Source organism: Pleurodeles waltl, chromosome 7, assembly GCF_031143425.1.
Source record: "Pleurodeles waltl isolate 20211129_DDA chromosome 7, aPleWal1.hap1.20221129, whole genome shotgun sequence".
In the NCBI taxonomy this organism is placed as follows: domain Eukaryota; kingdom Metazoa; phylum Chordata; class Amphibia; order Caudata; family Salamandridae; genus Pleurodeles; species Pleurodeles waltl.
This window is the reverse complement of record NC_090446.1, coordinates 694,749,075-694,762,678: the sequence shown is the minus strand read 5'-3', so window position 1 is coordinate 694,762,678 and position 13,604 is coordinate 694,749,075. Positions and strand designations below refer to the sequence as shown.

At 43.7% G+C, this 13,604-nt stretch overlaps 1 protein-coding gene across 2 annotated transcripts in view; it reads left to right on the top strand.

Moving 5' to 3' along the window:
• ARHGAP26 (Rho GTPase activating protein 26) overlaps window positions 1-13,604 on the top strand; it is a 1,945,875-nt gene that overhangs the window by 911,071 nt on the left and 1,021,200 nt on the right. For both annotated transcript variants that reach the window (XM_069244698.1, XM_069244699.1), the window contains exon 12: window positions 8,861-8,897. In XM_069244698.1, the coding sequence (XP_069100799.1) occupies window positions 8,861-8,897 (37 nt within the window). The remainder of the gene's footprint in view (window positions 1-8,860; window positions 8,898-13,604) is intronic.

Here is a 13,604-nt window from a genome sequence, read left to right as displayed (position 1 = left end):
GCTGTCCTTAGTTGCTCCACCACCTTTTCAGTTGCAACTCTGACCAGAGTTTGCTGCCACCTGGATGACAGTAGAGATGGTGGAGATGAATTACCCCCACATTATGATGCTGAGAGTGGAATATGAATTTACAAAAGGTCAGGATGGTGATAACTTTCCCTGATGCCAGGTTCATTTTCCCTTTGGGCTGCCCACGGATAAGAATGCATCCTTTGCAGTAGGCATCAGATGTGCTGCTGAGGGTCCTGGGTTTACAACTCCCTTCTGTTGGGGTTAAAACTAATGTGCTTACTAATGTCCTTCAGCCTGGGCACACATTTTCTGCTTCCTTATTGATGTTGAATGAAGCTCTGACTCCCTTAAGGACATTTGGTCTAAACCTTGTTCTTGCCCACTAATAAATATGCAGGTTGCCAGGCATCACAGACAGCACCTGAGAATCCCGACTTTCTTATTCAGCCGGATACTTCTGAGAGCTCAGTGGTCCAGATGTTGACTAGCAAGGTCAATCTTAATTTGTTACCTTTGACCTATTGCCCTTCGATTGGTAGTTGAAAAGGATTGAAGCATTCTGGAAAAATTTGTTCTCTTCAGCCAGCCTAGTCTTGAGATCGGCCAATGCCGGTTTCCTACTGAGCTGATAAACGCATACCATCTGGGAGACAGGAAGATTTGTTGTGGCCCCAGGAGAGGTTAGGGCCTCCTTGACCCAAATTATTAAAGATGCAGCTAAATATGTGCTTAATGTTGGGCCAGACACCACGGATTGCAACTAGTAGTAGTGTTGTTACTCCATCACCATGCATGGATGAGGCTACTCCTTATGTTTGACGTATAGACAGTATAGGGCCCCTATGTCATGCTGCAGCCATCTCAGCCCTTACGTGGCCTGGGATGGGGATCAGACAGACATGCAGTTCAGGGGCACTGATCTCCTCACTTCATCTCTCCTGCTGCATCAGCCTTCAAGCTAATTTAGTTGACACTTAGTGACAGACATCCACCCTGCGGGAGGAAGAATCTGACCTTTGCTCCCTGGGTGTCAGTCCAATACATTTGATAAATGGGTCCATCCAGATTGTCCAGCAGGCCTATCCCTTTGTTTCTTTCTGACTCTCTGCAGCTTTTGCCCAAATCAGAGAGGCTGTCAGAGCAGCACCTATCCACCTACTGCAAGAGATGTAAGCCCTAATGTCAAAAGGGTCCATCCAGAGTGTGTCACTTTCAGAAATTTGGATGGATTTTTACTCCTGCTATTTCTTATCAGAAGAAGGACGAAGACCTCTGTCCTATTTTAGATCCTCACCCTCCATATGCCTTCCTTCAGAATGACAAATTAAAAATGCCCACACTGGCCTAGATTCTGTTGTCCTGGTTTTAGGCAACTAGATGGTAGCCTTGGACCTACCATTGTCCTGCAGGTGTTAAAATGACTGTGAACCTCCTAACATCATTGGGGTTCTCAGTCAGTGAGCCAAATTCACACCTGAATTTTTTTGCAAAGGCTTCCTTTTATAGGAGCTGACCTGAACACTATGCAGTTAAGGACCTTTCATTGCAGGGAGTCCAGGAAGTTTTGGACTCAGTCCTGGCTCTCACTAAGCTCAGCTCTGAGACTTCAAGGTCTGTTGGCCTTGTGCATCTTGCTTGTCTGCTTTGCCAGGTGGGGGGTGTGGGCTTTATAGTGGAAGCTGAAGTCTAAGGTGTCCCAACACCAAGGGGACCTGCAGATGTCATCCAGGTTTCTGAGAAAACTCACAAGATCTGCTGTGTTGGCTGCTTGATTGCAACCTGACCAGTAGCAAACACCTCTCTTGCGCCCACTCAAAGATGACAGTAGTGATGGAGGTGTTGCTATTAGGTCGGGGAACCCATATGGGAGAGGTGGAGATCAGAAGGGTCTGCTGTATGACCGAAACCAGTCTCCACATAAATCTCCTGGAGGCCATTCACCTGAATGGAAGGCATTCCTGCTATTCATCAGGGGAAGGCTTTTGTGTGTCTCTGTCTAGGAGACACTTTCAGGCTAGAGTGGAGCACCTGGAACACTGTAACCCTTTCCACCTCTGCCTCTCCAGGCATGAGTTCTGAAGTACATTAGCGATGACCAGGTGCAAGTCATCCTAATGACTCTGAATTTTGCCAGAAGTGTGTGGTACCTAGACTCTCCGGGCAGGGTCCTTCAATCAAGGTCCTGCTTCGGTAGTATCTTCTGTTGCAGCAGCAGGTCAGGGTTCTGCAACTGAATTTGGGCAATCTACACCTCCATTCATTGAAATTGAGCACACGCTTTTGACTGCATTCAATCTAACATTGGTGGTCATAGATGTTATCCTTGCTGCCAGACGCATGAAGACCCAAAGTACATTTACCCATGGGTTACATTTGTGGCCTTGTGTGAACTTTGCAGTACAGACCTTTTGGAAGTCCATCTGTCAGATGTTTTATTGTATGTTTTTATTTTTATCACAGCAAGACATTGCAGAGAGGACAAAGTTATTTGTCTGCACTTTTGGCCTTTTTGCAATTTCCGAATCAACTGCCTGTGTTTAAGTCACTTGTTGTGATGAGGTTTGTTAAATATTTGACACATGTACCCTCACAAAGTGTTTGTAATGCAGCAGTGGGATCTTAATTTGGTCTGGAGTTTTCTTATAGAACCCCCTTCGAGCCAATGCATAGCTTTTTATTGCATCTTCCATCTCTCACAACTGTCTTCCTTACTGCAATCACTGCAGCTCCTTGCATGAATGAGCTGCAGGGTCTCTTGGTGCAGAAGCACCCACCACTTTTTTTTTATTTCTGGACAAGCTAGTGTTTAAGACCAGGGAAGCCTTTTTTTTAAGTTTTTTAAAATATACTTTGTATTTATTTCAAAAGCACAATAGCACTCATTTCCATAAACATCATCCAGCTTAAAAGGTGCCAAGTGAACTCCTAGTGGCTACCAGTGGAAAAACGTACACAGTATGATGAAAAAGAAAATAATCCCTCAACTCCTTCCACCCTACAACATCCTCCCCCACTCGCATCCGATGCAGTGCAGCCTTGTTGCCAAATGTCATTACTCCCTTCCACGCTGAGCAACCCATCCCTATCCCAGCGTACGTTGGTCTTCATCTCTTGAAAGAGGAGGAGAGACTCCTTCTTCTAAACTCCTAAAGAACCTTAAACTTAAAGAGCATGAAGCTTTTACATCAATCATATAGAAGACCATTATTTGGTGGTAAAACATTTTGTTGAATTAAACCTCTTACTTGATTCAAATGAATAGGATCTTCTTTTTAATACTGAAACATGGATCCCACCTGATTCAGCAGTAGGTTTGGGCTTTATTTGTCCATCAGGTTTCAAAGTAATCCACCGACGAGAATAGGAAAGAAATGGGGAGGGGTAGCTGTTATCTTTAAGGGTAAGTGGGAGGTAACCATTCTACAAATTGATAAATTACAAGGGGCTCTAAGGGAGAATTGCAGGGTAATAGCTTCTTGTCTTTTATGTTATAGACCCCCGGGCCTTAACAGGAATGTTTTCAACCATTCCTTAAGATGGTTATAAATCTTGCCCTGACCCATGCTAATTTTTGGTTACTGGGAGATTTTAATATTTGGGCAGAACATAGAGCATACCCTTACAGGAGGGATTAATAGATTCCTGTGAGTTATTGGTTCAGAAGCAGCTGGTTAATGGCCCAAAGCACCAAGTAGGCCATACCCTTGACTTAATAATGGTGCAATCAGATTTGATCACAGTAAAGGAAATGGTTCAGTTATGCTGGTCCGATCACTCTATAGTGATATTTGAATTACATAGACCAAAGCCAGGATTTGTAGAAGTAGGTAGTAAGAAAACTAGACAAGGTAGAGCTTGGTTTAAGCTATGGAAGCTAAAAGATGCTGATGTATTTGACCTACAAAACTGGTTTAATGAGGAAGATTTGGTGCAGGAAAACTATGACTGTCTCAAGGCTACAGTCAAGGAGACTTCAGATAGAATAATTCCTAATAACTTTGTAAAGACCAAACCTGGACAGTCAACTCCCTGGTTTACGGCAACCCTAAAAGAAACCAAGCTTAAGTGGAGTTAGTTGGAAGGGAGGTGCCGAAAGACTTACTCTAACGGTAATGAGAGGGCCTTAAAAGAAGCTTTGAATCAATATCAGATTGAAATTAAGAAAGCCAAAGAAGTGCACTGCGCCTCAAAAAGTATGGAAGCTACAAACAAATTTTAAAAAACATTTGAGATAGCACTAGATTTGGCTGACCCAGATTGTGGTAAAGGTATGGTAATACCATCACAGGAATTGTGCAATAATCTGTCAGACTACCTTCACAATAAAATTAAAGTAATCCTAAAAGATATGAGGGAAGAATCTAACATCGATGATTAAGGTAATCCCCATTTGGAAGATAAATTGAGCAGTGGGACCCTACCAGTGGATCCAGGAGGCAAGGAGATAGATCTAGGAGAGACAATATAGAGCCTCTGAATAGTGAGAATTTTCAGGAATTAGGTATGTCTATCTCCTCTGGTTCCTCACTAGACTCTATTCCACATATGTTCTAAAGAGATAGGTCAGACAATTTATATCTAGGGTTATTGAGGGTTTGTAAGTCCTTAACCCCAGGTCAGTTGCCTCAAAATAAATTTAAAAAAAAAAAAAAAAAAACACTTGTCAAACCACTATTGAAAAAGATGTCTCATGACATAATTGATCTCAGTAAGTTCCGGCCTATTTCCTAACTTCCGTATCTGGTAACGATTGTTAAGAAAAAAGTTAGCAGGAAGTCAGTGACTTATCTGAAAGACAACAATATTTTGGAACATGAACAGACAGGTTACGTACCATTACATGGTACGGAAACTGCCTTAATTCACACGTTCGATGAGTTGAGAGTGACAGTTAATAATAGCAGAGTGTCAGTATTCATTTTATTAGATCTATCTGCCGCTTTCAATACCATCAACCATCCAATATTACTGGATAGAATGAAGGAAATTGAGGTTGAAGGCATTTTTTGGACTGGGTAGACTCGTATTTAACTGAGAAATACCATTGCGCTTCCCCCCTTTCCACTCAAAATTCAGAGGGAATTCACGGGGTTGCACAGGGCCTGGTGCTATGTCCTATACTTTTTAATATATATTTGCAGCCACTACTAATACTTAGTCATACGCGATCCCCTTTGTTAACTATGCGGACGAAACACAGATCATTCTTTCGTTGGATAATAGCTCGTCCCATCTGGAAAGGCTGTATACCTGCTTGTTTGAAATAGCAAGATGGCTTAAACATAACAAGTTCAAATTCAATGGAAGTAAGACACAGTTTCTCTGTTGTAGGATAGCAAAAATGTCACTTTCCCTTCCAAGTAATCTCTGGCTTCGGAACACTTCTGAGAGCATTGATACCGCTCAAAGTGTTCGTAATCTGGGAGTTCTTATAGATGAAAATCTTACAATGGAAACCTATGTAAACAAAAAAGTAGCATTATACAATGGCTTATTGAGGAAAATGATTGCCTTACTACTCCCAACCAGCATGGAAGCTGGTGATGCAAAGCGTGTTGTTTAGCAGATTACATTATTGCAACACACTTTTGCTGGGTGTTCCTATCTATTGAAAAGATTTGAATGGGACCAGAAAGTGGCAGCTAAGCCTGCGCTTAACAAATCTAGGTTTGATCTGCCTCGGGTGCCGTAGGAGAGATACACTAGTTACCGGTGAAGGAAAGAATTATATTTAAAGCAATGTACATTGTTTACAAAGCTGTGAACAGAACCTGTCCATTGCTTATGAAAAAAAGTTTTGTTGTTATAGACCACAGAGGCAGCTACGGTCTGTCTCGGCTAACCTGATATTTCCATCCAAATTTAAGAAGGTTAGGTACGGTGGCACATCTTTCCGGTGAAGGCTGCTCAATTGTGGAATAACCTCCGCTCTTCCTTAAGGAGGGAAATGTGTTCAGTTTTAGGATGAAGTTCAAAAGTGTCTTTTCCCTAAGTTGTAGAAGAGTCAAGAGTATAATTGGTAATCCAGGTTATTGCTTTGTTCCTTGTGTTTACTGCAGCGTTTCAGGGCCAAGATACCTGTGAGGTGAACGTTGAGCTTTACAAATTAATGTTAATAATAATCGTTGGACACTAAGCTTTTTGTGAGATTGTCAGGGACAAAGAAAGGTAAGGTGATGCAGAAACTTAATTTTTCAAAGTGACAAGTCCTCTTCATTAGGATCTGCTATCACTGGCCCAGAAGCAGTCACTAAAGGCCAGTGGGCTCACTCCACCAGGGTCAAGACTTCTACCTACCACTGCATTTGCATGCAGAGTTCTGTTCTTGACATTTAACATGCCTCGGCATTAGTGCACACGTTCAGGAAGCACCGTGGCCTGGGGCCAGCTCCAACAGAAAGGATATTTTGTCTTGCAGTTCTTTCATGGTGTGAGGCCACTCCACAGTCCCCTCCCATCCCACCTTGGAGAAGTTCTCCTTTGGTGTGTATTCTGACTGTACGAAATCTGCATTTCAATTTATCCATCAGAAGAACAAGTTACGGACCTTCATTAACACTGTTTCTGGTGGATACTCTACCCACAGATTTCTTACCTTCCTGTTCTCTATTTTTACCATCTTAAAAGGTCCCAAGTTAGAGATCTGTACACTGGTATCTTGTTTTATGCTCCACGCCAAACGTCGCAGAAAGAGTAAAACAAGAAACGTATGTTGGCACATAGGACTGGTACTTATATGTGGCCCCACTCCGTCTCTTCCAGAATGGAATGACAGTGCAGCTGTATGGCACCACATAGCGGTTTGCAGGAGCATTGCTGTGAAAACCCCTGGATCCAGTATGGCGATTAGGGAATATTCATGAGGAGAGGAATCTGCTCTGAGATAGAGCATCTAGTCTATAGTGCATTACCAACTGAAGTAACTTGTTTTTTTAACACTGACCATGTCTTTTGTATGTTAAAATGCATATGTGCCAGTGCCTTTACTGACTGTGTAGGTCAGCCTCTGTGTGTTTCTTTATGGACATGGGTACCTCACTCTGTTAGATTTTCTCTGGCCTATTGCTTAAGTCGTCCATTCTTAGATTTTTGCATGCCCTGATTCCTCCCACCATTTGGTCTCCACCCTGATATATATCACAAACCTATTTCTGCTCCCTCTTTCCTAACATTTGGAAACAATGTTCCATTCAGTAGGTCTCATTTCCTCTTCCTTGTTTCCTCCTTTTCACTTGCCTATCACATCTTGCACTTTGAGTGAAGAACATGAAATCACTGCACATGTTTTGTATCCAGGGGTGACTGCATGACAGGATGTCTTTGTATGTCTGTGTCTATTTGTGTGTATAAGTTCCTGTTGCTGGTCTGTGTGCTTGAGTAACTTTGTGTTTGTGGCTGGGTGGGTGTGTGCGGCTATAGCTGCTTTTCGTCTTTGAATGCATGTAAACCTGTAGGTATGTTGCTGTCACCATATTTTCATGCATTTATCATCAATGCCAATGTGTATGTTTTTAGGAGAAAATGTTTAATTCCATCCAGGATAACAGTTAAGATAGGCTTGTTGGTTTCTGTAGTTCAATTTCATTTTAGTCTTGTGAAGGTTAATCCAATTGTTCAATTTTTTCTTGCATCATTCCATTGACATACAGCTGACACATGATTTCCCCTTACATAGTTGAAAACATGAGGTTTTCTCATGGCTTCGTTATAGTAGGCTAGTCAAGAAACCAATCATGCAAATAGGAGGATAATCAATGGTTGTAAGTCTCTCGTCGGAAATAAGTTGAAGTCCAGGGCTAAATCCCGACACAGTTGGCGCTTAGGTGAGGTTGCAACTCTGACGGGTACCTGCCTCGCCGCTCCAGTTTCCTGGTAACTGAAGGCACAGGCTCCCAGCTTGCCTTGTGGCTAATCCTAACAGTGCATTAAAGCACGTTTAGGATTGGCTGGAGCGCCCTGGCTGGGTGCTTCTATGCAAACTGGGAGCCTGTGCCTGCGCTCTCCAGCCTGGCAACACGGTGTCGGGTTAGAGAGAGCACAGTGCGTATGTGTGTTTGGCTGGCCCGAGAAGCCGGCCAAACACACATGCGTCCCTGTCATCCCCCATGGCCCGACCCTTTAACAATAAAATGATAAAAAGCACAGTTTATTATTGTTTTATTGTTAAAGGTTTGCAGCGACTGCTGCTTACGGGGGAGCCGCTGCTGGGCACGGTTACTATGCGCTTAGAGTATCGCACATGAAAGGCCCTTATAATGTAAAGGAAGAGGGTTACCAGATTAAAGCATGTACCGGTAATGGGCGCAGCAATACGTCATTTACAGAGCTCAGAAGCCACTGTAATTAAAGGCTTTGTGAAAGGCCCATTGTTATGATTATCCCTAGCTATTAAATTAGTTTAGTCACTGATAATAGGGGTGCGCGAAGCATAGCTAATCACGGGATGAGCCGAGTGGGAAGAATGCTTGCTGTAGATCATGTTATTGAAATGTCTCAGTACTGCTGGTTTCACCATTAAAAGGGTTTATGAATGTAATGCCCTCCTCAATTATTCCCCTACCTGACTGGTGTTGAGCCCCCTGGGGTTGGAGGGAGGGTAAATGCCCGCCTCGAGTACCTTTGAAAGTTCAGTTGGGCTGGATTAGCATGAGTGGTCTATCAGGCTGAACTCGCTTGTGACAGTTGTTTGCCTCGACACCCCAGCCGTTGGCAGACACTGGATTGTCCAGAATTTTCCATGTTTCCATGTAGTCAGTCTTACTTTTGCAAAAACATACAAGTGTATATTTTTAGGTCGCAATGAAAGTGTTCCTTGATATACACTGAATACATTTTTCTTTTTTTTTAGGTTTACAATTCAAACAAGGACAACCAAAGTGAAGGCTGTAAGTAGATTTTCTGTTATTTTTCTAGTGCCATATGCACAGTTCCCTTTCTTCCCTTTTCTTTCTTGTGAATCTTAAAGTATGTTTGGTGGGTTTGTTGTCTGATTAACCTGCCGTCCTGCATTCTCTTACCCATTTGATTGGGAATTGCCTATGCTGTAACTAGGACAAGAAAACCGCCCCCACAAAAATACTGTCAGTACAACATCTTAGATACGGCCTCAAAAAGAGCCCCTATTTCGGCACTCATGCGACACACACAACCTATCTGTGCATTACCAATTGTCTGGACCCAAGTCCTGTTTTCTCCCCTTATTGATGAGCCATAACAACAGCTCTGCAGATGCCGCAACCGTCCTGCACAGCTTCTGTTTTCACTTAAAGTGAAGTGGCACTTTTTCCAGATTTTACCAAGTCTGACTGGCTTTAAAAAACAAAACAAAAAAGCATTGTTCCGTTTTCCAGGGATTCCATTTAGGACACCTGCATCAAGTGTTGCTTTGCTCTGACGGTTGTCCGTAATAAGGACCGAGTTTGATTTTTAGTATAATCCACTTGAGGAATTCTAGCCCGTCCTTTGACAGAATTTACTTGATGTCTACGAAGTGATCAGTACTGAAGCAAATGCTTGCCTACATTATGCAATGTCTTAAGTAAGTAAACTGAATTTTTGGTGTTACTCGATTCGACAAGGGATATCAATCAGTTTGAGGGCCGCCACTTTTGTTCCAGGGCACCCAACAGTCGCTTTGAAAAAACAAAATCTAGCAGGGGAACTCGCTTGCCTGTAACTCCTGATCGGGAAAAAATGTAGTTCAAGAGAATGGGGGTCATGTGGTACGTGGCGTCTTGTTTTGTCTTAAGACAAGGTTTTGAATGTGTCTGTGGGTGGTGCTCATGTCTTACCAGTCTGAACAGGCTCTAAGCACACTGCGGTGCCTCAGCCTTGTAGAGCCATGTAACATATAGGGGTATCTAGGTCTTTGTTCAAATCCTTTCTTTCTGCAAGTTGAGGGAGGACCCCTCTTGGCACTCCATACCAAGTCATTAGTACTGGTGGTGATTCCTGGGGCATGTGCTTCTGCACTGAAGAATGAAAAATGTACATTCAATTCCCATTATGCTTATATGTAGATTGTGGCAAAGTTTGTAAGAAAACAGCATAAAGACAGTTTACGGAACCAGCGTTGGGTGTACTTTGCATGGTCACAAAAATGCAAAAATGAGAAACTCTCCTGATGGATGCTTCTCCCTGCCGATGCCTTAACTTAGAATGTTTCCCAGGCGCCAGACTAGATCTCGAGATTTTTCTAGCAGTGTTCCTGTGGGCCGCTAGGTCATCCACCTATGTGCTTAACATCAGTTCTCTTCTTTCTGAACTTTTTGACGGAATCTAGAGATCCAGTCCTGAGTTTTTCATTTTCTGCAACAATTTCCAAACTTCATACAGCGTACTAGGGATTTATGTCCCCACCCGAAATGACAGTATTGTTTCGCCATGTCGCAGCTGCATGAAACAGATCTCAGCAACAGATCAGCACAAAGTCTGTCTTTAGTGCTTGGGCACAGAACATGACTCTAAGAAGTGTGATAAGCCTGCTATCATGTATCCATTAGCGATTTGAGACAAGGAGGTAAAGCTGTTGGTTGCCAAGCACAAAAAGAAGCGGCAACCTTTGCACAGGTCTTGCTCAAAATCACAGGCCCTGGCCCACCTTGTTCATGGTCTCAAAGCTGTTCCTCCAACCTCTCCACTCTCTGCTCATAGTATTTCATTAAGTCCAAGTCCAAACGCAAGCTTAAAGAAAGGTTTGTGCGACTCAAGTCCATCCCACCATCTGACTCCAAGGAGAAGACACAAAGGCGTCACTATGCAAGCAAGTTACACTCCATTGAGGTCACCAGTCACTAAGCATGTTACTCAGCAGATCCTAATGTCGTATTGTGGCCCGAGTTTCCTGAATTGTCTTTGACACCACAGGGTTGAGGTTTGCTAAGAGGCTATGCTTCAGATATTCAGTGGGATAGTCGTTCCCTCTGGCACGCCTACAGCCCCAAAGAGCTGCAGGGGACTCCAGTCAGGTTATTATTGGTGGGTGATCCGCTGGTGCCTTTTTACTCCTTTTGACCCGATACCTGGTCTGTACCAAATCCAGTAGAGAGTGCCACACCGGCCCCACAATCCATGCTGGTTCCTGACACAGGTGCTGATGCTGCAGCTCCGGATGATCCCGGAAGCCAGTGTCTATGTCCGGTCCTAAACCAATGTCTGCCTCAGCTCAGCCCATGTCACGCTACGAAATTACAAAAGCACAACTGGTTACCATGCAGGCCAGGTTTCAGCCTTCACCAAATCACAGCTACCAACAGATGCTCCTTTATCTTTGTCATATCAGGATGCATTCCAGGATGATGATCATGATGATGATTCTGATTATGGTTAGGGGGTGGTTTTCTCCCTGTCTTATTACACTGATGATGCCCTATACCTTGATTTACAAAACACCAGTGAGCTTGACATCTTCCCCAAAACAGAGCTTGACTTACCACATGGACCTCCAGCAGAGGAGCGTGCTTCATTCTCAGTAGTGGTTCAGCCAAGGTCCTAGAGTTGCAACTGAGAGTAAAACAAATGTTTGGACCGAAATTCTACAGCCTGTGCCATCAATGTCTCACTTCACTTCAATGACGCTCTGACAGATACTTTGATGGGTATCTGGTCGAAATCTTGTTCTTGCCCTCTTGTGAACATTCAGGTGGCCAGCTGTCACAAACCAGCGCCTAGTGGCCCATATTTTCTCACCAAGTCTCCCACTCCAAAAAATCTTATTGTGCATTCCTCGACCAGTAAAGTGAATCCCAATCCATTCCCCACCAATGCTCCGGACAGGGAATCTTTAATGCCTTTAGTAAACATATGTTTTCTTCGCCCAGTTTGGTGTTTTAGTTTGGCAGTGCAGCCTTCTAATTAGGTCATCACACACATGCTCTTTATGACATAGCCAGTAACATGTTGCCAGCAGGTCCTGGAAGACTGTAGGGTCTCCATGTCCTAGACAGTACATGATGAATAAGATGTGGCCGCATACATTATTTGTTCAGATTTGGATACTACTGATTGCCATGGTGGTTGGCTTGGCATTGTTACTGTTCCTCAGCATACATGGATGAGATCCACTGGGTTATCCAGTGATGTGCTGGCTTTGTTGATGGATATGCCCTCTGATAGGTCCTTCCCCTGCAGTGAGATGATAGGCTTCACTTTGGAACACTTAATAGTAGAGCTACAATGTGTGTGTTTTTTTATTTTTATTCGGGCCTTTGGATCCTGCGAAACAATTTTCACACCAATTTTGGAGATTTGGAGGCTACTCAGAGAGCTGGCATACCTACAAAGACAGTCTTTACAGCCAGTGATGAAAATCGGAAACCTGTACTTTCGCGGTCGTAGTTGCAGATCTGGCACATATGCAGGCCTGCAAGGACAGAAGTCTTCCAACTCATTGCTTGCTATAGTGACCAGCAAACCACTTTAGATTGCCCTATGTGGCACATACCCACCCAGTGGGAAGCAGGATCCATCATTTACTCCTGGGTTGGTGATCCATCACATCCAACAGATGGGTCTTGCAAATTATTCCAAATTGGCTATGCCTTACCCCTTCTTTTCTCTTTCCTCATATTACTCATACGCCGGAAGGCATTTCTGAGGAGCACCGGTCCATTCTCCTACAGGAGGCTAACGTTTTTCCTTTCAAAAGGTACAGTAGTCTAGGTACTGGACTCAGAGAAAAGTGAGGGTTTTTACTCTTGCTATTGCCTCATCCCGAAAAAGGATGGGAGCCCCATGTCTATCTTGGGAATATGTCCTTTAAATGCCCTACTGTGAAAGAACAGCCTCAAGAAGCTCATGTTGGTCCATATTCTCTCTGATTTGGACCCGGATGACTGGATGGTGTCCTTGTACTTACATGATGCACATTTTCATATACTAATCCCACGGTCCCAAAGGCATTACCTGTGGGTCATGGTGGACAGGGGGCATTTTCAGTGTACTGTACTTCTCTTTGGCCTCACCAGCACCCCTCTGGTGTTCACGAAAGTGACAGCGATTATTGCAGCCCACCTTCACAGATCTTGAATCACTGTATTTCCATACCCGGATGATCAGTTGCGGAAGGTAGGCTTACTACAGTCAATCGTGCCATTTTTGGATGACTGCAGAACTCTGGGGTTTTCGTAAACCAATCAAAGTCCCATCTGGTTCCCTCTGAGAGGATTCCTTTCATTCAGACAATCCTGGATACAGTGGACTTAAATGCTTTTACACCGCAACGAGTCCAGGCAGTTGACTGTGATCCTCATTTTCCAGGCTTGATCCTGTATCAGTTGAGGGTTGCCGAGGCTTTTTGTCCCCTTAGCCTCATTCATCCTCCTTACCTACAATGCCAGATGACACATGCAGATACATCCATGGAATCTGAAGTCCCAGTAGGCCTAGAACTAAGGCCGCCTTTCTGACAAATATTCAGGTCTCAGAAAGGCACCTCTATATCTACAGTGGTGGTTGGCCAACCACAGTTTATCCAGGGGCTGTTCAGTCATCACTTGGGGAAGGTGGAGCTCAAAGGACTCTAGTCTCCACTGCAGGGCCCATCAATTTTTTCCAGCTAATTGTGCTATTTGACTCTGAAGGCCTTCTAGTTG